We start from the raw sequence: 24,513 nt of genomic DNA on the forward strand, positions 1-24,513 counted from the left end.
TGAAAAATGGGAATAGTCAGTTATAACTAAAGTACTAGGGTAACTTCTGTTTAATTTTTTTACAAAAGGGCAAGATTATTGAATTCTAAAAGAGGACACAAAAATAATTTATCTATGACAAGAGCATGCCTCTGTTGATACTATAGCCTATACCCCAATATGGAGACCAGCAATGGGGGAAACAGTAACCATCTTGGAAACTTCTAACCTGACAAAGGGCACAAATGCAGGGAGCAGACTCCAAAAATGTCAGGTCAATGGATACTAGAGGCAAGGAGAAGAACATCCTTTTATTTTACATCTCAAGATCACAGGTATTGAGTGATAAAAAGAATACCCACCAGAAAAAGCTGTTTAACACTTTTAAGGCAGCAGGAAGACCTCAACAGCCTCTTCTAATAGTCTCCCGAGCCCCTCACAGTGACCTAGGTTTACAAGATAAAATCAAAAGCCCTTTTCTCTCCTGCAAATGCAATTCCAATTATCCATCATGAAGAGCCGTTTCCGTCACTGAATCAAGAGGGATACCTTGGTCAGATCAATCACCCTTCTTACAAAGATCCCCATCACAGACTGCACCCCAAATTTCACACCGATAGGGTGTCAGGCCCTCATCTGCAGCAGAGTGCAGTCCTATATCCACCAATGGGATTATACCTTTCATATTGATGACAGTGAAGTCAGGAAAAGTATAAAGATGAACCACTAATGTTCTCGACTGATTTCAAATGATATTTTTTCATGTACCAGAGAAAAATAGTTGAAGCAATTAGGTGAAATGTACTCCAAGAAAGACCATCACCTGCACTGAAGTTCAGGGGTGGCCTTGCAAAGTCAAACACTGTCTCTCAACACTCTTTCTCTCAGCTCAGTTTACCCTCACAGGATTGTTGTGGGATACCAAAATGCTACTTAGCACTAGAATAATCCAGATTGTCTTTTCAACAAATAACTTCAAGACAATAAATCCACACCAGTAACAAAAAGGAAAGTGTAACTGACTTTACTTCTGATAAAACCAAAAATTTAAGTCCCATGTACGATATTATTATCAAAAAGCCCGATCAAAACTTCGTTTTTGGCCCCTGTTTCTGAATCGGTCATGTCGGTTGAAGCCACCACCTCGTCTTCCATTTCTAAATTCCGAACCACCACCTCGGCCACTCTCACGTGGTGTTTCTTCAAGCTCCGGCAATGCTGTTGCCACAGAAAGCTGCCAGCGTCTTGAGTCTTTCCACATTTGCTAGTGAAAAGGAAAGCCTTGTATTACTTCAGTGAATTTAAAAGCCTTATGGTCATAAACATTTAAAATCAAGACTTTTTGAGCTATACAACCTCCAACAGCCAAACAATACAAAAAAGGAATCATTAAAAATGGGATTGTCACTCTTATGGGTATACTGTTCTCTGTTAGTGTTCTTTTTATAGACAGACATATGTTGCTTGCAAAGGTAAGCAGTATATAATATTTGATTTTTATACCGCCCTTCAGGACAACTTAATACCCACTCAGAGCGGTTTATAAAGTATGTTATTATCATCCCCACAATAAAACACCCTGTGTGGTGGGTGGGGCTGAGAGAGCTCCAGAGAGCTGTGACTAGCCCAAGGTCACCCAGCTGGCTTCAAGTGGAGGAGTGGGGAATCAAACCCAGCTCTCCAGATTAGAGTCCTGCACTCTTAACCACTACATCAAACTTTCTCTCTCTATAAGCTGGGAGTGTAATCCTGAAAATATAGGGTTGGTTCCTAAGCACAATGAGCACAGTCAAGACTCTTAGTACACAGATTTCCTCTTCTCACACAGCTCACTATATTCTTCAAAATGCAGCCCCCAAGGACTAGGATGGAGCACAGCAAAAAGTTCTATGGAGGGGAGGAGTTAGGATGCAACCCATAATTTTACCTAAATGCAATGGAGTAGAACTAAAATGTCATCAAGAGTCAACCAGGAAGTTACTGCAGAAAATTACAAGCTATCAATTTATATTCTGGCCCTACCAAATGTATTTGCGTAAGTATCAAAAACTGTTCAAATTAATTTAACTGACAAACCTGGCGACAATAGTTTAGCAAAAAACTAGGACTTTTCAATTGTACACATAAGGAAACTCGTGTTTACTTAAAACACAATTTTATTTTGATGTTCATTTTCTGTCACATATTCATAAGAAGAATGGAGTGGGGGAGGGGGCTTAGTCTCACCTGGATTTTACTCAGTTCAGCTGCAGGAATATCAAAGCACACACCCTAAAGAGAGAGAAAGATAAATACTTTTTGGAGAACTCAATACAGTTTTTATCCATTGAAGGAACAACCAGCAGGAGTGCCTGCTGTATTACAAAGATGCCTTCTGCATTTGACATCCACTGAAAGATAGGGACCAAATGAACTAATCCATGTTCTGGTAAATGCTAAGTACCTTATAAAGCTGTATGAACCACCAGAAAAAGGTACTATTCTGTCTTAGGATAACACTGGATGGTCTCAGAATATCACAAACCAATAAAGGAGAAATAGGAAACCTAATTGTACCAGGAAGTATTTCTACAAAACTCTTAAGTTCACAAATACTGGTTTTATTTGATCTGTGCTAATTATTTAAATTATGAACAAAAATTAATAACCATGCTAATTTTAGAACTTTTGATACACACAACATGCTTGGTAAGTTCTCATTCACAGCCATCCTGAACATCATTTTGAAATGATGGAAGGATTTTTATTACAGGGATAATATACCTATGGCTTTACCAATGCCACTTTCATTTCCAAGTGCAAAAACTTGTACTTCCACATTACCAGATAAGACAAGGAAATGCTAAATAATATGCCCACGTAAAGTAGTAGCACCTACAAAAAGCACACAACAGTATTTCTTACCGTCTTGCCCTTGAGAAAACGCATTCTGCTCACTTTGCTGTCAATGTCATCACCCAGCTGTTCTTTCAAACCCCGCCAAGCGTAGCCAATGCTGTGCATCTCCACTGAGCACTGAAATGTCATGGTCACGTAACCCTTACAAAAACAAGGCAGGGGCATATGTTTACAAGAAAAAATCCACATAAGTATACTATTAAAAAAAAATTGGGAGACATACTGAGCATGTAGCTCATTTTAACGTAGTGGTCACCACACATTTGTTTCCTTTTACACATACAATTCAATATAACAGGAAACTGCAAAATTCACCTCTTTAAATACAGGAGCCTAATTCTTTGAGTAGAAACCACTTCTTCCTTATGTGGCAGTTTTATAATATTTTCCCCTTGTGTTGGTATTACAGTGTAAACAGGAGTATGTCATCCCAACCCACAGCAGGTAGCACATACCCAACATAAAGTAGTCTCAAACACAGAAACAAAGTGTCTAAACATACACAAGCATCTTACGACTTTACAGTAATGTATTTACCACATCAGAATTGAGTAAGGAACGTTGTTCAATGGAGGTAGCTCCTGAAATGTGAGCCAATGCTGCAGCCAGTGCTTCCACTGCCCCTTTTTCCTCTATCAGCCTCTCAGCAGACTGTCTGAAGTAGTCAATAGCAGAAGGAGGAACAGAATCCAAAAACCTAAGCAAAAGTTTTGCAGATTATCTAACACATGGAATGACAAACATACATTGCATAAACATATGAAATATTCCAGTACAAATATTAACATGCTTAGAAGGCTAGAACATTGCCTGGAAATCTTTTCCCATAATGAAGTGGTCAACTCCTGTCTCTGGCATCTAATGACAACCACCACTCAACAAGTCAGGCAAGCAAGCCTGTTTCATATGACCCCTCTCTCGCTGCCCTAGGAAATCAGCTGGGAAAGTAATGAGCATTCAGCTGACTGTCAAAGGCTGGAGAATGGATGGAAGGGGCAGGAAGCTATTATTAATTTATCTATTGACATTATTTATAGTCCACTTTCTCACTGAGACTCAAGGTGGATTACATAGTTTAAGTCAATCAACAGGCTAGAGCATCCAATAAACAGTTCACTAGGATTTGGACAGTAGAAGTATGAAACCTCTGAAACAAACCTGGTAATAAAGGCATAAGCATATTTAAACATGACACATGGAACAATGCAGAAACTACACAGCATATTTACAGCAACGGAGAGTACACAGTAATATAGTCCCCAGTAAGCAGAGTGGGAACCTTCCTAACCTCATCAGAAAGGCCATTCCACAAGGTGGAGGCCACAACAGAGAATGCACATGTACCAGTAGTTGTTAGTTTTACCCATTGCAGTGGATGTTTGGAACACCAGGATTCATACCACGATAATGCACGCTACATATGTCTCCCCTCACTCAGCTTGAAGACACCAGAAGGTGCAGAACATCACTGCTCAATTAGTATCTAGGTACAGCATGCATATTATTCCCATTCTGCAGTCATTACATTGGCTACCCATCAGATACCAGACTCTATTCAAGGTTTTGGCTATCATATCAAAGCCCTTCATGGCCTTGGTCCCTCATAACTGCAGGACCACTTCTCTCCCTATGCTCCACAATGGTAACTTGGCTTATCTGAAAAGAGCCTTCTGCAGATACCACCCTTCCAAATGGGATAAATCAACAACTTCCGATACGCACACACTGTGATGGTCCCCATCTTATGGAATGGCCAAATTGAAGAGGTCAGGACAGTTTCCACTTTCTTGGCTTTCCACAAACTATGCAAAACTGAATTATTCAGGACGGGTTTTTCATTCAAATAGGGATGGGTTGTAAGAAATAGCTCAGAGACCCTTTGATAAGGGCGCAAGGACTGTGCTCAGTTCAAGGTATTGGCTATCACATATAAGGCTCTTCATGGCCTTGGTTCAGCATACCTACAGGACCGCCTATCTATGTTCCTCCACGGTAGCTTCACTAATCTGAACGGGGTCTCCTGCAGGTGCCACCCTGCACATGGGCAAAATCAACAGCTGTTGCTTTAAGTATGATCCTATTGGGTAATTCTTTTTTTCCCTCCCTGAGCCATCCAGATTGGCAATGTTAATAGCCCTATGTTAAACAAATATTGCTTAAAGTCTGTCCTATTACATGAATTTCTTATGTTAGATAATGCAATCCTTGTTAAATTTACTTTTACAAAGAACCTTTGCAAAATTAGGAGCAAGCTGGAGGCCAGCAAAGAACGGGGGGTGGGGGTGGGGGTAAGCAACTGGGAAATTTCCCTGGATCCAAATTTTCCACTTCAAGCTTTTAGAGGCTTGACCAGGTTCACTTCCCAATCCCTATACATGTTTCTCCCCCATCTCCACTGCTTTTTGATACTCAAATGCCTTTAATTCTGTGCCTCCTGGGAGCAATGAATATGCTCAGTTTAACTCAGGTTAATTTTGAAGCCTAGCTTTTTTAAAAAACTATGTACAAAGTGTTAGCCTTCCTCCTTTCCATAGTCCATTTTGACTATGATGCTTGGAGTCAAAGTGCTGGCATGAACAAAAAACCATGCAGGCCACGGAAAAAATAGGTTAAATCACCAGGGTGATTTCTCAGGATTTTCCCCTTCTCTGCTAAAATTACACTGCTAGGCGAGTGGGCAGATACAACCTAAGGTTTTTTGTTAGCTGGAGGTTCCACAAGTATGCAAGAATGTTCTGCATATTCTTTTTTCTGCACCTATGGACAAGCATGACCATCTATTTTGCCATTAGAGGGAATGATGCTGACACTCAGAATAGCCATTCAATTTACATTCAACACCCAAGAGTATGTCCAACATGATCATTACAGCAGCTTTCTGAAGACCTACTTATTTCAATGACAGCATGAAATACATGCATCAACTGTTCGGCTAAATTCTGCTGCTTACATTCTTCCTTATATGACTCATTTTCAAATCATTTTTCAAGACACAAAAGGTATTACGTGACTACTTGGAATAGTAGGTGTGAATTTCAATGTTTTGCTGATAACTAAACACTTCACAAATCACATGTCCCCAGAAAGCAAAAGACACATGAACACCTTGGTAAACAAGGACAGAAGCAAGCCCAAACCCCAATATCCAAGACTTCTGCAGAGGAGAAAGATGCATTCTTTTCAAGTTAATTCTGAACACAAACCAACAAGGAATATACCTGATTGCATCTTTACTGGAGGCTTTTATTATATCTGTTGCTGTAGGAACACCTACACGTTTAAACATAATCCCCTGAAATTAAAACAAAATTTGTAAGAAGGCATGTTGTTTGATCTATCAGCTGGCTGAACTATATGCGCTAACACTGTCAACACTTAAATAATTTAATGTACAGTTTCCACAGTACTTTTCAGTATATGAAGTGCTTACCAATATTTATTTCATTTCAAAAAAACATTTGCCTAAGATATGTTCAACACTAGGGGTGTACAGCACTGGGGGCCCAATTTGGGAATCCCAAATCAAAGTCTTCCGAAGTGATTTGGATTGCCTCAGAAAGCTTTGGGGCGTTTAAACCCTGTGCCCTTGCTCCAGCTGACTGGTGAGCTCCGACATTCAGCTGGAGAAAGGGCAGGGTTCTTTTTTTAAAGTGGCACGGGGGCGCTTTAAGTTTGTGCCCTTGCTCCAGCTGACTGGCAGGCTCCATCAGTCAGCTGGAGCAAGGGGGGGTTAAAGTTTAAAGCACCCCTGAGCCACTTGCAAGTGGCGCAGGGGGTACTTTCAATTTGCTGGACCCACAGAACACTCAGCCCAGCAGACTGCCGCACTGGATGAGCACGGTCCAGCTGATCCGCGGCTCACCGCCTCTTGCCTGCACTGCTCGCAAGGGCTGCGGGCAGGCCCGGCACACGCAGCCCCGGCCGAGTTGTGGCACCTGGCTGGGCCGAGCCGCAGCCCACCACCTCCCGCCCGCACTACCAGCAAGGGCTGAGGGTGGGTGCAGCAGGCCTAGGGCCCATGGCCCTGGCTGGATTCCTTCCTGGTGCCGCCCGGGTGCGCCAAGGGGCAGGCGCAAGTGGTCCCAGCCAAGCTGGGGCCTGCTGTCGCTGTGGGGCACCAGGCCCGTGCAACCCCACTTAGCTGTGCCGGCCGCAACGGCCTCACAGCCCCCGCTAGCGGGGTGTGGGGCAGGTGCATGCAGGCCTTAACCCCCTGCCCTTGCTCCAGCTGGCTGGTGGAGCCTGCAAGTCAGCTGGAGCAAGGGCGCAAATTTAAAACACCCTCCACCACTTACAAGCAGCACAGATGGTCACTTTAAACCCCCTGCCCTTGCTCCAGCTGACTAGTAGAGCTGCCATTCAGCTGGAGCAAGGGCAGAGGGTTTAAAGTGCCGCCTCCTTCACTGCCCAGCTGTTCGGAGGGGGGGGGGCTGGGCCAGGACAAAGCTTCCCTAGTTTTTTCACTTTGGTATGCTCCAAATCTTTATAGAACATACCGAAGCAGTTAAAATACCTGAATCATGAAGCGGCTTGCTGCTTCAGGATTCCGGTTACTCCGGATTTTTTTCCTGCTTTGAGTAAACCCGAAATGGAAAACCCGACGTGAAAAACCGTGCACACCCCTACTCAACACATACATGAAATTAAAACCACAAGAAATCCAGAGACAGTTACCGCTTTTTGTTCTACTTGTCTTAGTTGAAAATCTTCCTTGCGCTGATAGAAACAGATACAAATTCCAGTTCGTCCAGCTCGGCCTGTGCGCCCAGAACGATGGATATAGGACTCTACATCCTTCAGAAATCAAAACTCGAATGAGAAATTTATATCGCCTTACACAAAAATGACAGAGATGCAAACCTAAAAGCTAGTATTTACTGACCTGACACAAAGTAACATTTACAGTACAATTCTAAGAAATCAAAAGGCTTAGACTGGAGTAACTCTTAAGATTGCACTGTTAGTCAACTACACACGATGGTTAACAGACAGACAAGAAGGGAAACAGTGCAGAAAGATTTCTGGTCAATTCCTTCTCTCCACAGGCACCTTGTTATTTCACCACCATGCACATCTGATGCCAAGAAAATCAAGCTAAGCATATATTGTATTCATTCAGGAAACTAGATTTTATACATTTCACTGCAAGATGTCTCCTCAAGGTCTCTGGAGAGTAAGAACACAACTGTGTAAATCCACACAAATCAGTAAATGAAGAATTTATAAACTGGCATTTAATAATATTTATGATTATTAGGAACTCCTCACAATATAACAAGGTTCCGACAGCCAGGCTGGTAATGTGTTCAACTAAGTTATATGTCACATAATATGAAAATAACTGCAAGTTTTAATCAAGTTTTAATCAAGTTCTCTCACCACCCCAAACTAATAACTTACTTTTGGTGGTGAACTCTGTATTACCAGATCAACCTCTGGGATATCTAAACCACGAGCAGCTACATTAGTTGCCACTAGAACTCCAAATAATCCACTTCGAAAGCCTTTTAGTGTGACTTCTCTTTGCTTCTGTGGAATGTCACCATGTAAAGATTGTGCATCCTTAAGTACAAAAAGGGCAGTGTTAATTAAACAAAGTTAACAGCAATATAGTCCAAATTACAAAGTCCAAATTTCCTTTTTTACAGAGGGCACCATGTGCATTTTGGATGCCAGAACTGAATGTGTGACCTGAATTCTGACATACCATTTTTTGTTTCTTTCCCCCTTTCATAGAAAACACTATGTATTCATTCCATGCTCGAACACACACCTTACCAGACAAATTTACTGTAAAAAACAATATACATGAGAGTTGAAATGGCAAGCAACTCCAAGGGGAATCTAAGACTAAGCAAAACATTCTGAGAACTGTAATCTGCTGAAATAATTCTGTATGTCTAGAAGATGTATCAGAATCTATTGGAACAGACACACAGCCTCCAATGCTGCTTTTCCTGAAGCCAGAAAGAATGACATTGGAGTATGTCAAAAATGTGTGTTTTACCTACTAAATATAGAGAAGTAAACAGATAGACATGAAGCCAGAGGGTCTGATCTACAAATACAAGCCAATGAGATATAATGGGATGGGACTGATGGGATTCAAATTCATTGCTGAAGTTGCAAGGAACATTAAGGATAGTTCAACAAACAAGCATCGTTTAATTGCTGAAAGTTTTTGCAGGAAGATAGAAGATGACTGACAAATACGAATCCAATTTTCAACCCCAAAAGAGAGTTTATTTTAGTCGTAGGATAAGAGGATCACTTAATCCTGGATCTCTGAATTTAAAAGCAGTTTGAAAGATCTAGTCTTCATGAAGAGAGACGTCGTATCTGAGGATCCAAGGATTCTGTGTTTAATTTTTGATCCCTCCTGATCTCTCTCAGTGAGCAATTCAATGCACATTAAAAACAATTCTTTTTGCACCTGTTTTATTGAGGCATTCAGAGCCAGTTCAGTTGCGTCCTTTTTTGTCTCACAAAAGATGATAGTCCGTCCATGACTACCACTGTAGACCTGAATAACATCTCCAATGACCGCTGCTCTTTGGGACCAGTGACACTCAATAGCCAAATGCTGTCAGAAATAAATTAATGTTAGTTAGCAATAGATCAGCAAGGAAAACAAATGAATACTGTCACTAAGAATTTTAAAAAGCTAACTGTATTATCCTTATCTTGAGCTTACAAAGCAAACAATTTTACTATGAACAAGTAACTTACTTCTACGGTCATAGCAGTCTTTTTAGTCTTCTTCCCAATAAGATCGATTTGCTCATATCTGGATTTCATATACTTCTTTGCTACGTCGTAAACCCAATGTGGGCAAGTTGCAGAAAAAAGTAATGTCTGCGGATTGTCTTCAGAATCTTTAAAACAAAACATCTTGTGTCATAAATTTAAAATAACTCAACTAAGAACAATAATACCTATGAGAACAAGCAGAGGCAAAAGAAAATCCACAAATTAAAAGGCAAAGAAGAGATTAACTAATTGAAACTTTATGTGCCCATAACCTTTTCTGAGTATCACACATCTCAAGGTACTTCGGATAGAGAAAGTGTAGAAAACATAACAGGAACATACTCATTTAGGTAACATAATGCCACAATGCATACTTCTGAGCATGGTCCTCAATCTAGATTTAAAACATTTCAACTGAAAAGCACTTCTCAGATTCCTTAGAAAGGCAGCTCCACAGCAGATCTTTCCATAATGTCATTCTGTACCCTAAGTGATGTACAGGGATATCTCAATGTAACAATCAATTTTTCAATTTATATTTAAATTTGTGAAACATAATTTGTGCCCAAAGTGGATATAGCCCATTTCTTCATACCAGGTGATATTACACCTTGGACATATTGATTGAGCGGGCGGCAGAGAAGCAACTGCAGAATTTCCTGAAGGAGACCTCAGCCCTAGACCCCTTCCAGTCTGGTTTCCGCCCGGGACATGGGGTCGAGACATTGTTGGTCGCCCTCACAGACGATCTCCGCAGACATCTGGATCAGGGCGGATCAGCACTGCTGATTTTGCTGGATCTGTCAGCAGCGTTTGATACGGTCGATCATGAGCTTTTGACCCACCGCCTTGCCGATGTGGGGATTCAGGGGACAGCACTGCAGTGGCTGGTCTCCTTTCTCCACGATCGGGGACAGAGGGTGGCGCTCGGGGAGAGGGTGTCATCTCGTAGGCCACTGGTTTGTGGTGTGCCACAGGGAGCGATACTCTCTCCATTATTATTTAATATCTATATGCGCCCCCTCGCCCAGCTGGTGCGGAGTTTCGGGCTTGGGTGTCACCAATACGCGGATGACACCCAGCTTTATCTGTTGTTGGACGGGCAGCCTGGATCGGCCCCTGATGCCCTGGAGCGTGCTTTTGAGGCTGTGGCTGGTTGGTTGAGACAAAGTCGGCTGAAATTGAATCCCACGAAGACGGAGGTCCTGTATGTGGGTCGTGGGGAGATGGCTTTGGGACCCCGGCTTCCTACACTTGATGGGGCAGCACTTACACTGGCCCCGAGGGTTAGGAGCCTGGGGGTGATTCTGGATTCCTCCTTGAAGATGGAGGACCAGATCACTGCAGTTGCCAGGTCTTCCTTTTATTATCTTCGGCAGGCCAGGCAGCTTGCCCCTTATTTGTCTCCCCGTGACATGACTACAGTGGTCCAAGCAATGGTCACCTCTAGGTTGGATTACTGTAACGCGCTCTACGCTGGGCTTCCCATGGGCCTGATCCGGCGGTTACAGCTGGTACAGAATGCAGCAGCGCGGGTCATTGCTGGAGCACCGGTGTGGGAGCATATTACACCGGTGCTACGCCAGCTGCATTGGCTGCCAGTGGAGTACCGAATCAGGTTCAAGGTTTTGGTGTTAACCTACAAAGCCCTACGCGGACTGGGACCGACGTATCTGAGGGACCGTCTCTCACCATATGAGCCCCGGAGAACTCTCCGCTCTGGCGGAAAACATCTTTTAAGTGTCCCTGGCCCTAGGGAGGCCCGCCTGGCGTCGACCAGGGCCAGGGCCTTTTCAGTCCTGGCCCCGACCTGGTGGAATGCTCTGTCTTGCGAGACAAGGGCCCGGCAAGATTTGCTTGCATTTCGCCGGGCCTGTAAGACAGAGCTATTCCGCCAGGCATATGGCTAACGCCGGGCAGTGCCCGCCCCCCCCCGTGAAGGGGGGGTTAAACCATCACCCCTATGCAAACACAGAGGCATGTATGAACCACTGGGCAGCATGAATTGTTATATTTAATGTTTTTAAATGTTTTTAAATGTATTATTTAATGTTTTTAAATGTTTTTAAACATGTTTGTATTTGTTATCCGCCCTGAGCCTGCGAAAGCAGGGAGGGCGGAATATAAATATAATAAATTAAATTAAATTAAATATATTGGACAGAAGTCCCACGGCACAGAATCAGTATTAGAAAAGGCAAAATAACTCTAGTTCAACTTTTCACCTTAAGTACTTCCCATCAGTCCTCTCCAGGAGGTACAGAATGCCACCAACAGTGAACATGAGCAAGAGCCCAGCTAGAGCTCCTACAAAAAATTCCAGAATCTTCTCTGCCTGAGATGACATGTGCACAAGGTGAAGTACTTACCTTTCTTATATGCATATGCTAAGATTTCCTCTACTTGCTCAGCAAAGCCCATGTCCAACATCTGGTCAACCTCATCCAGGACAACATGCTTTAGACTGGATATATCCAGTTTGCCATTTTGAAGGTGATCTTTGATTCGGCCTGGAGTCCCAACCAGGATATCAATGCCATTCCGAATTAAATCAACTGAAAAGGAAGTCAATGTTTACACAGAAATCTGCTAAATGATAAATTTTCAAGGACTGAAATGAAGTAGAAATAGTAATGCTGCTTTGAACCAAAAACATCTAGTTTTTCTATTCTCTTTCTTTCTTTCTGTAATGAGGCTTGGTCAAATCAAGGGTAAAACTCTAAAGGTTCCAAAATTCTGAGGGATGATGTTAGTAGAACCACACACCCCATCCCACCCTCCAGAACGTACATCTCATTTAGATTTTTGTAGTGCTTCCGCTGTCTTTTTTTTCTTTAGAAGAGCATCAGTCACATAAGACTGCAATCCTATGCACTCTTCCAAGTGGGACTAGTTTCTTGAGTAAACTCACAGGAAAGGTCTGTAATTTTTTCCTTTTTATCTGCCTCTTCATCCATGATTTAAAGAAACAGATTCTCCATATGCAACTTGTAGACTATACCACATCTCTCTTGAGCACAAGGACAGTTAAAACCATCCAAAACAAACCCACTGGGAAAACAGTATGGAAAACCCCCAAAGCGGCTTACATTGTCCATTGTATGCTGTTCCTCCATAGAAGCAAGCCACAGTGAGTTTCTTTGTGATGTCTTTGAAGTCTCTGGCTACCTGCATTGCCAATTCTCTGGTTGGAGCAAGTACTAACACCTAAACAGTCAATTAAATCAATTAGAAATGCTGTTACTCTTAAGGAAATATATTAATAAGAACTCAATTCTCATTTGTTCTTAAGAGAGAAAGTTTTTTGTAATTAATTTTACTAGAAATACACATCCATGATGCAGTAACAACAATAAATCTTACTTCTATAGTTGTATAATTCTATACAAACCAGCAAGTTTCATAGGGGGAAAGAAAGGAAACAGAAAAAGAAAACAATCTCAAATTATCAGGTTAGAAAGGCCTTTCTAAGCTGATGTGTATTTACAAGTTTTAAAGTTCATCATCAAGAGTTATAAAGAAATTCTTTTATGGAGCAATCCTAAACAGATTGCTCGGAAGTCCCAGTTTATTCAATAGGGCCTACTCTCAGGAAAGTATTTGCAGGATGGCAGGTGGAGAGCATTAATAGTACTTCAGTCCAAACTGCTTCCAATGACTAAGTTCTATTACAGTAGTCAATATGGTCCCCAATTTCACTATAACTAGGAAATACCGCTTACACTGGAATCCTAAACAGAGTTACACCTATATAAACTCATGGGCTTAGAAGAGTAAATCTATTTAGAATTGTACGGAAAATCTTCCTGTTTAACATGTAGACAATAGCTTCTAAACCCAGTCTTCTCTTGAAAGAGTTTTACCCTTACTTTTCCAAATTCCTTATACAATCATTCTGACCACTGTTAACCAATTACCTAGTCGGTTTCTGTATCAGTTCCTGACGTTTCTTACTTTGTCCGGCAAACAGGCATGTTAGCACATTACCAGTTCAAAGAGATTTCACAACTTTATGCTTCCACCGTATGTACAGAAAATCTGCATTCACTGCACAACACATCCAATAGTTCCATTTTGTAAAGCATCTTGTTCACAGCCATTTAAATCACTTTTAATCATTAGAGTGTTTAGCTTTCTCCACCAGCAGCACAATCACAATTTTTCAGACATAATCTACAAGTGACTATGGGCCCACAAAGAGACTCCCCAAAACAAAAGACAGAATGTAAGCAGATATGCCATTGTTTTATGTAAGGATCATCTGGGTGATCAAGCTATTTGTGGGAGCCTTGAAAAAGTCTCGCTTCTTTTTCTCTCTCTCTGAAGTGAGGGTTATAACATTGATTTAATTACCTTTGGTGTGCGGCCTCGCTTTCTTTCCTGGGGATCCCCCTGAAGTTTTTCGATTAAAGGAATGGCAAAAGAGAATGTTTTGCCAGTTCCAGTTCGAGCCTGTGCTATCACATCTTTGCCATCATTTATGGGCTTGAAAGTCTTCACTTGGACAGGAAAAAGGTAGTTAACTCCTCGAGCTGTGGAAGAACACAATTAAATTTTTTAAACGGAAGATATATACATTTATCGAGATTTAACAGCTACTAACACACTCATACAATCTAATGCAGGAAACTACTATCAAAGCAAAAAAACGCAAAGACGCATAGGGAGAAAAACATGTAAAACGCCATACATCTCATTGAAGACACATTGTGGATTTCTTTGCTGGATCAGATGACGATACCTCCAATTAGGCATTCTGACTGCTTGCAAACAGAAAGCGATGACTATCCTATTGCCAGTCATCTCCAGAATATGGTGAACAGGCATAGCAGCTGACAGACCCATTCTCTATGACCTCATCCAATCTTTCCAAAGCCCCAACATCCATAGCTCCTTCTTTGTAGTGGAAATGTTCCTACCTCCTGACTATTTCACAAAGTAATCCTATTCAAAGTTACTCCTAAATCCACTGAAATAACAGACTGAACTAACCCAGTATGGGACTAGTGTTAGCTGTCCTTTTTTGTATATTTTTTTAGAGCTTATGTAATTTCTGATACAATCAAGTACACATAAGATTCAGAATGTGGCCACTATAGTAACCATCATAATACTTACATCAATTTCAATTGCTTTCCTAAAAATTTCCAATAACTTCCCCTTTTCACGGCTACAGGGCACTGTGCTGTTTTCAATTAGATTTCCACTATAATTCTGAGATCTCTTTCCTTAGTAACTGCAGTTAGCAAGAACTCATCAGCCAATATGCCATAGGTTTTTTTTAATTCCAGTGTTGCATATTATTTTGTTCTTACAAAATCTCATCTATCATTCTGTTGCTCAGTCACCCACTGTAGCAGGTGTCATAAATGAAAGCCTTAAAAGATTAGACAGATTTATGGAGGACAGATCTATCAGTGGCTACCAGCCATAGTGACTAAAGAGACACATTCAGTCATTTTTAGAGGTAGTAAACCTACGAATATCAGCGCCAGGAGGCAACATCAGGGAAAGGCCTCAGCTTCTATGCCCTGCTGTTGGCCTTCCGGAGCAACTGGTCGGCTGGCCACTGTCTGAGAGAGGATGCCAGACTAGACAGACCATGGCCTGGTGCGCAGTTGTGCTGCTTTTGTGTTCTAACCAGACACAGTAAGATGTGGATCAAGGGGAAGGGGGGGGGAACGTGCTTTGTTCCAGACTGTAAACATATACCTTTGAGAAGGTCAATAATTCCTTTAGAGAGATTAAAATTGGCAAAGTCTCCTTCCTTTTGCTCTGCAGTCAATTCCTGTTAGATTAAAAAAAAATTTTTTTTTAATTCTAGAAAGTGTTGGAAGTACTGTAAAAAAGTGGATGTTTTTACCTCATTTGGAAAAAGCTTTCATTAGCTCATGAACTGGGAGAAAATAAGAATCATAATACAGGAAATAAAGGAATTACATTCTTTACAAAATATTTCTTATTGACTTATACAAGGAAAGTAAGAGACAAGAACAGGAACAACATGATGTCTTACAGCAAGAACATTAAATACAAAATATTTCGGTGACAGAAATATAATTAACCAGGAGAACGACTAAATGATGGGAAATTGCCACCTACAAAACTGATTATCTACACACAAAAGGAAATATAGTATGACATGCTGGAATAGATATCGTAACAAAGTTGATAAATGAAACATTTTTTCTAAGAATCTGTTTATTTTTTACACACACACTTCATTCTTTTAATTTCCTTTTTAAGTTTAGATGCATAAAATTAGAAACAGGCCAATTTAGCCAACGGGAAGTTATACAACCAATTCTATATGAAATGCAAGCAACCAGAAACAGCAGATGTTTTGACGGAATAGCTCCTGTCCAATCATATGCAGCTACTCCAGTGTTACTACTGAATTCAAGGTGCTTAGACTGGAGATACTCTGTATAGCATTTTGTTTTCAGTCACATTTTCTATCCAAAACAAAATGGCTCCTGTACTGTACCTGTGTAGCTGATCTTTCATTTTTTATTTGAAATATTTTATTTGAAATAACTGAGTTCAGCAGGGTGGGAGAGACAGAATACATAACTCTAGTCATATGGCTTATAAATCTTACATCTTGACATTAATAACATCTCCTTGCTTGAATGGAAACTGGACATAACAAAAAAGAATTAGGCATAGACTGCAAAATTAAAATATGAGACATTCTGGAGACCTAGCCTTAATGAACTAATTCATTTTTTCGTCAAATTATTGGCCTACGATTCCAAGAAAAACTAGAAATCACAGAATTTACTCTGCCACTTCTTTTAACATTCAGTAGAACTGAACACATTAATTAACAAATTAAGTAGATAATTATAGAAAAGAAAACATGTGAAGGCATAATCTCACCTGATCCTGGTCACTGTCGCACTCTGTACTTGATCCATCCCCAGATTTACTTTCATTTTTTGAATGGGCAATCCCATTAGTTACAGGGGTTTGTGTCTCATATTCTGCAATGACTGCTTCAGTATCACCATCCGCTCCTTTCTTTTTCTTAATCTTTTTTGGCTTGGGAGGCTCCAATTCTGTGTCTGAAAGCTCATTCTCATCTTGCTGGGATTTTTCCTTTTTTGGTTTGTGCTTTTTAGATTTCTCTTTTTTAACCTTCTGAAAGGTAAAAATGTTAACAGTGAAGAATTAATAACCTTCCATTAAAATACACGAAGGTTTTCATGGAAAACTCTAGTGTTTTCTTATTATTTGTCACTATGGAGAATAAAAACCTCACACCAACACTACTCTAGAAACCGATCAGAATAGAAACCACCCCTAAACTGCAAATCTTACATTATTTTCTTGTTTTTTGCTCGTTTGACAATACAAATGACTAGCACTCAGAGCAAAATATGAGGTACTGTTTCCTAGGTCAAGTTGTTTTCTTCTACATTTTACTAGTCAGAAATTCACACATAATCTTATGAAAACAAGAACAAAAGCTAGATGTATGGTAGCAGACTCAGTACGACAGAGGGTTAGGTTTTTAATTTTAGTTTATTTAGCATTTCAGAACATGCAGAGCAACTAAATTTCCAGGATATGAACTTTCAAGAGTCAAAGCTCCCTTAGTCCACTCCATCTATCCTACAAAGGGAGCTTTGATTCTGAAAAAGCTCATACCCTGGAAATCTAGTTGGTCTTTAAGGGGCTGCTGGACCCAAATCTTGCTCTTCAGTATTGGCTATACTCACAATTTTGCTTGTCAGAAACAAAGACATTTATATCGTTAAGTTTCATAACAAATGGCACAATATATTTGTATTGTTTTGAACCAATTACAATGACAGACCTTAACAAGATCCTGGCATCTATGAAAGCCACTACTTGTGCGCTTGATCCTTGCCCATCTTGGCTGTTAAAATCAAGATAGTATCACATAAGTGAACCACTGATATCTACTGTAAATCAATCGCTAACTCAGGGTGCCTTCCCCCAGCTGCTCAAACAGGCAGTTATCCGGCCACTAATTAAAAAACTATCTCTAGACAAAACTGATGTGGCTAATTATCATCCAGTCTCTAATCTGCTTTTTTTGGGAAAAGTGATTGAGAGAGCAATAGCTGACCAACTCCAGATCTTCTTGGAAATCTCTAGCGCTCTAGACCCTTTTCAGTTAGCATTCAGAGCAGGGCATGGGACAGAGACAGCACTAGTAGTGTTAGTGGATGGTCTCTGTCTGAATATAGACAAAGGCCATGCCTCCTTATCGCTCTTCCTGGATCTGTCTGCAGCCTTTGACACAGTAGACCATGCTATCCTGTTGAGCCATTTAGAAACAGAAGTGGGCATCACTCGTGCCTTGGACTGGTTTAAATCTTTTCTCATGGAATGGACTCAAAGGGTTGCCATCGGAGATCAGCTACCTCCAGAATGGGAACTATCTTGTGAGGTTCCACAGGGCACAATCTTATCCCCCATGTTATTCAACCTCTACGTAAAACCTTTAGGAGAACTCAATCGCAGCTATGAAGTTGGATGTCATCAATATGCAGACGATACCCAACTCTATATCTCGCTATCCAAGTCCCCACAGGATGCAGTAGAAATCTTAGATCGCTACCTGACAGCCATAGTGAAATGGCTGAAAAATAACAAATTAAAATTGTACCCAGACTGAAGTGATGCTTGTTGGGAAGTCAGAAATCTTGAAAAATGTACTCTCCACTTTCGATGGAGTTCACTTGACCCTTGCAAACTCAGTTAAGAGCCTAGGGGTTATACTGGATCCAGTGGTGCTACTACAAAAACAAGTTAAGGCAGCTGCAAAAAATGCTTACTACAATCTCACTCTAGCCTGGAAAATGGCTTCTTATCTCGACACAGCTGACCTAGTCACCTGGATCCATGCTATGGTAACATCAAAACTTGACTACTGCAATGGATTATACATTGGTCTCCAATCTAAGTTAACAAGGAGGCTCCAATTGGTACAAAATGCTGCGGCTCAGCTATTATCAGGTGCGAGCAGGAGCTTCAACATCACTCTCATCCTACAGTCACTCTATTGGCTACCTATCAGTTACCATGCTCAGTTCAAGGTAATAGTTATTACATACAAAGCCCTTCACGGCCTTGGTCCAGCATACCTACTGGACCACCTCCCTATGTTCCTCCATGGTAGCTTCGTTCATCTGAACAGCGTCTCTTGCAGGTACCAGCCTGTACATGGGCGAAATCAACAGCAGCCCGTACACAGGCTTTCTCTGTGGTGGCCCCTACCTTATGGAATGGCCTACCTGAGGAGGTCAGGAGAGCCCCCACTTTCCTGGCTTTCCACAAACGATGCAAAACTGAATTATTCAAAAAGGCTTTTTTCTCAGCTAGGAGGGTGGGATTGTAGGAAAGGGGTTCCAAATGTTTTGCTAATGAGTTAAGAACCATAGACTTCACCATTATGTTGCCTTACATATTATCTGTTGCTTTAAATGTATAATCCTATATACTACCTGTGCTTCGTGTTGTGTACTAGAATTGATTATGTTCTGTTTCAGCAATTCTTCAACCTCATACTGGATCCTTCCTATGTCTTTGTAAACTTGTATTCATTTACCCTACGACATTGTTTATGGAAATGTTCTTGACACTGTAGGGAAATGCCTGCCCTTGTCCTTGCTACTGATTGTAATAATCTCACACTACATAATCTGCCTTGAGTCTCGGTGAGAAAGGCGGAATATAAATGACAAATAAAATAAATATCATACGCTAAGATACACTCGAAACATTTCATAGTGTTAAAGCAGTAAAATACGTTCAGGCTTGATAAAGTACTGCACACGTTTCCCTTTAAACACACACACACCCGTGACGGAAAAGTTTCTGGATATTTTACTCCTTTGTCTAAGATAACCAAAGGAGCCTCGTCATTAAGTCCGCAACGTGGCTATGATCCATTGCGCCCCGTTGGAAGAAAGGTCATTTCGGGTTCGGCAAGTGTGGCATCCACCGGGATCTCGCCCAGCCACAATAACGCAGTCAGGGCCGCATGGAGGCCAAAATAACAGCCTCGTCGCCAGCATGCGGATAGGCCGCTCGGTCCTCAGGCAAAGCCGCGTCCTTTTCCTGCTACCGTCCCCGCCTACGACTCCTCCCTCCCAGAGCCGGCTTCCTTCTCCACTCGCTGCCACCAGCCACGAGGCCCACTCGGCCTCCCCCGGCCCACAAACCTTGCGCCTCCTTCCGCTGCTGCTCTCCACCGCGGTCTCGGCCTCCATGAGGCTCTCAGGCTCGAACTCGTCCTCGCTCTGGCAGTCGGGCCGAGGGGCTGCGGGCATTTCCTGGGACTCTTCGCCGCTGTGGTGGTGGGTGAAGCGACCGCTCAGGGCCGAGGACGGCGTGAAAGGAAAGAGCTCCGCCCCGCCGGCGCTCAAGAGGAAACGAGGCGGCGCCCGCTTGAGGAAGGCGGCGGTGGAGTGGCCGCGCCGGCAGGGGGAGACGGGTTGAGAGATCCCAGGCAGAGGGCAGAAGGGGATGGCGCAGCGGCCTTTACCGAGGGGGAACAGCGGGAAGCCCGTCAGCCGCAGAGCCGCCAACGCCACCCGCTGCCCTAAGCAGCCACGCCACCCGCCCATTCCCTCATGCGGCGCCGGCTGCTTCCCCCGGGCTGAAGCGCTGCTGCTCCGCCCACCCTCAGGCCGTGACGAGCGGCCGCTTCCCTCCCTCAGGTCAGCCGACTCCTTTCCCCGCGTTGACGCCGCCGGCGCGGAAGGGAGGCGCCTCAGAGAGGGCGGCCCAACCTCAGGTGTCGCCGTGCGGCAGCAAAAAACGTCCCGCCATTTCACGCGGCTTTAAATGTTCTAGACGAGGCTGATGTTCGTCCCCAGTTCTTTATTCGTCCTTAATGTGCATAAGGCACTGGGGTCGAGCATAAGCTTTCTTAAAAGCCCTGGCCAGAAACCGCTTCGCTCCCTGAGAGGAGAGGCGGATTCTCCCTTTTCTCCTTCCCGCCTGGGTAGCCCCAGCCATCAGCTGCTGCAGCAAACCGGTCGCTCGTGCGTTAGAGTCTCGCCTCTTGTGTAACTGAGGTAGGCCTGTGTTTAAGGCATCAATTCACAGATCTAAGGAAGAAGCTTGCCTTCAGTTTCAAATGCGTTTGAGGATAAAATATCTTAATCACAGATCTGCAGCCTAATCCCACTAAAAAGAACAGCTGCTGGAATATATTGATTTAGTTTCCTAAAAGGACAGTTTCTATCCTGAAGTGTGTTAAATCAAGGCTGATTGGTTGCTTAGCAGTACTCTTCAAGGAATGTCCTTAAATGAGAAAAAAAAATTAATAATAGAGATGAACATGCTTCAGAAACATTATCTCAGTAATCTGTACAACAAACCTGCACTATTCCCTTGTGGCTGCAGCCCCAAATGACCCTGAATCCAAGCCTGTACATAGAAAATTTTTTGCTGCACATAGAAAAAATAAATTCATATGATTACAGACAGCAGTGCAAGCTTTACTGTGAGAAACAATTTCCCTGGAGCAGCATCTTTCAATTGACCTACATTTTCAATTATAATTTTTCATTTAACTTCCTGAGACCCCATGAATACATATATAATGTTCTATATACCTTGATTTTTGGCCACAATAACATTTGCAGTTAATTGCATTTTTTCATGTACCTCCTTTCCTCCTCTTGAGTACTTGAGTTTCCTATAGTTTCCTTGCCTTTCAACTGTAGGAAGTTAATCATTTTATTTATTTATATATTTATTCAAACACTTTTCTCCGTAGAATGGTTCTCAAGAAGCTTATATCTTCATTCTACTCTCTTCTATTTATCCTCATAATAATCCTGTGAGGCAAGTTAAGTTGAGAGAGGGCGACTGGCCCAAGATCACCCACTGAATATTCATGGCAGAGTGAGGATTTGAACCTGGCCCTTCCAGATCCTGGTGATAGAGAGTGCCATTAAGTCATAGCTGACATGGCGACCCTAGTGGGGTTTTCATAGCAAGAGACTAAAATGTGGGCTGCTATTGCCTGCCTCTGCAACCATAGTCTTCATTGGAGGTCTCCCATCTAATTATTAACCAAGTCAGACTCTACTTAGCTTCTGAAATTGACAGAGATCGGGTTCACCTGGGTTATCCTGCCAGGTTCTAGACCAACACAATCACTATACAATACTGGCTGTCTTTTGACACTGGCTTATAGCTACAAAAATTATTAGGCTCCAAATCTTATGCACACACTTTGGGAAACAAGAATTCTGGGGCACCTTATTTAGGTACTTCATTTCTACCTCACATTTCTCCCCAATGGGGACCCAAAGCAGTTTATATAATTCTTCTCTCCTCCATTTTATCCTCACAACCAGCCTGTGAGGTAGGTTAGGTATGTGACTGGCCCAAGATCACCTAGCAAGCTTTCATGGCAGAGTAAGGATTTGAACCTAGGTCTCCCACATTCTAGACTAGTACTCTAATCACTACACCACACTTGCTTAAAGACAAAATGTATTCATGGTATAAGATTTCATAGGCTGAATTGCATCAAATACATGAACTGGTAACCTCAGCGAGGAGGTATATCAGCGAGTACAGATTCAGACTAACATACCTGCTCCTCTAACTTTCAAGAGACAAAGTCTCACTCAATAATGTGTGACATTTCTGGCAATGTATAGGACTGCCTAACTAGAAAACAAATTACGCCGTGCTTATCTAACTACACTGATCTAAGTCCTAATGTATATTTAAAATATTGAATTATATGTTTATATGAGTGACTTCGGACACTAAGAAATGTATGCTGATAACATTAATTTTTGATGTACCACCTGTTTACATGACTGTGTTAAGATTCTTTGATGGTCCATTTGGCACTTACCTGCTTGATGTTTGATGATTTTCTGAGGGTATAAATTTAAAATATTGAAGTTTGGTGTAGTGGTTAAGAGTGGTGGGACTCTAATCTGGAGAACCGGGTTTGATTCCCCACTCCTCCACTTTAAGCCATCTGGGTGACCTTGGGTCAGTCACAGCTTCTAGTTCTCTCAGCCCACCCACCTCACAGGGTGATTGTTGTTGTGGGGATAACATACTTTGTAAACGTCTCTGAGTGGGTGTTAAGTTATCCTAAAGGGCAGTATATAAATCAAATGTTGTTGTGATAATGATGATAATGATAACTGACTTAGGCCTCAATCAGTGTAGTTAGATAATCATAGTGCAATTTGTTTTCTAGTTAGGATTAGATCCAGAGGAGTTAGCCGTGTTAGTCTGTAGTAGCAAAATAGTAAAGAATCCAGTAGCTACTGGAATCTTTACTAGTTAGGATTCTATCCCATGATTCTCCAATGTATAGGATTGGGCTGCATATATCACTAGGCAGGACTCTGCATAACTGAGGGGCCAAAAGATGGCATAAGATCTCTGCCAAGGGTTGATCCTGTTTTGCTAACGGGAACCTTCTGATGGCTGAACATGGCTCTACCGCCAGTGCAATGCTCCTTCAGCCAGTGAAAGGCTCCTTGCATCAGACGGACAACAATTCTCCCCGTAGTACCAACTCAATTCTTAAATCTTGGAGATTAATCTATAGGGTCTTGAATGGAATGGGAGGAAAAACAGGAAGCTTCAGGTCATTCTCTACCAGATGAGTGACTAATATAGTGCAGAGCTCATGGTATACGACACTGGTATATGACACTGATGCGCCCTCAGCATTGGTCATAAACACAGACTTGTCCACAGCCATTTTCTTTCTTTAGAAAGTGAATTCAAACAATGTCTCTGGTGAATTAACATAAGTGAGCGAGGTTTTACTTGCAGCTATTGCACACGTTATCCCTTAGGAATTCTCAGCATATTGAGGCTAGTGCCCGAGATTGGATTCTAGAACCCAAACACCTATGGTTGATCTGTTTTCTGAACTATAGCAAAACAGGCCATGTGCCTTTTCTTATTACTTTTCTGGCACCCTGTGTATCTTGTTTTTTTAAACACCAAAAGGTTACTTTTAATGTCAAATACAAGGCACAGGTGGTAGAAGCCACTTAAGGAAGTAGAGGTGTACTTTGAGTTAATAAAAGTCATCATTTCTGCTCTTGACTCCTCAATACCTTTATGAAAATTAGACCTTTAGATTGGCATAGGACTTAATTTCAGCTCATCATTTCAGCTCAGACCAAAAAATATGATTTTTACATTTTAACTTACAGTTGGAGTTCACATTAATTTAGGTTCTTGCCCTACTCTGTTTCTATAATGGGACCTACCCTTCCAATTGTTCACATTACCAAGTCAGTTTTCAGTTGTCATTAGATATAGATCTATACTAAAAATATATATATATATATATTTTAAAAAAAATTATTGGTGAGCATAATTTCAAACAATATTTCAATTAAACCCTATCTGATTAAATCTAACCTAACCCCCACCCTTTCCCCCCCTCCTTCTTGACTTCCAACAGCTTTCCAACCCTCTACCCCCTTTATTACTTAACATATCCTATATTAAACAATCAAGCATCCCTACATAACAATCCTTACTCTAAGCCCTAATTACTCTATAATCTATACATACTATATTAGTTTTACTGATATTTCTTCGCAAAATTAATAACATACTTATCAAATTAATTTTACTAATACTTCTTCCCATAATTAACAGCATACTTCTCATATCTTATACTTAACCATAATCCAAACTTAATAATAACTAAGTTAATATTCTAACTTACTAACATTTATTACTCTAAATAATTTCCTCTTCCCTTACTATATGTATGCTATATTACTTTTTCTAATATATCAATCCCACTTCTTCTGTTTGTAGTATCATAGTTTAAAAGTTCTCAAACTGCCACAGTTCTCCTTTCACATCCCATTTTTTCTCCAAATATTGTTT

General features: G+C 41.6%; 1 protein-coding gene across 1 annotated transcript; it reads right to left on the reverse strand.

Moving 5' to 3' along the window:
* Positions 1–987: 987 nt before the first annotated feature.
* DDX21 (DExD-box helicase 21) lies at positions 988–20,246 on the reverse strand. Its single transcript, XM_054982485.1, has 15 exons — positions 19,827–20,246; positions 16,510–16,770; positions 15,340–15,415; positions 13,981–14,159; positions 12,717–12,834; positions 11,997–12,182; positions 9,607–9,752; positions 9,311–9,460; positions 8,278–8,439; positions 7,552–7,671; positions 6,096–6,169; positions 3,415–3,574; positions 2,884–3,018; positions 2,206–2,250; positions 988–1,243 (listed from the first exon to the last, which is right to left on the reverse strand). The coding sequence occupies exons 1-15, from the start codon at positions 20,229–20,231 to the stop codon at positions 1,052–1,054; spliced, it is 2,409 nt and encodes an 802-aa protein (XP_054838460.1). The 5' UTR covers positions 20,232–20,246; the 3' UTR covers positions 988–1,051.
* Positions 20,247–24,513: the final 4,267 nt, after the last annotated feature.

The sequence above is a fragment of the Eublepharis macularius genome, chromosome 6, assembly GCF_028583425.1.
Source record: "Eublepharis macularius isolate TG4126 chromosome 6, MPM_Emac_v1.0, whole genome shotgun sequence".
Classification (NCBI taxonomy): Eukaryota; Metazoa; Chordata; class Lepidosauria; order Squamata; family Eublepharidae; genus Eublepharis; species Eublepharis macularius.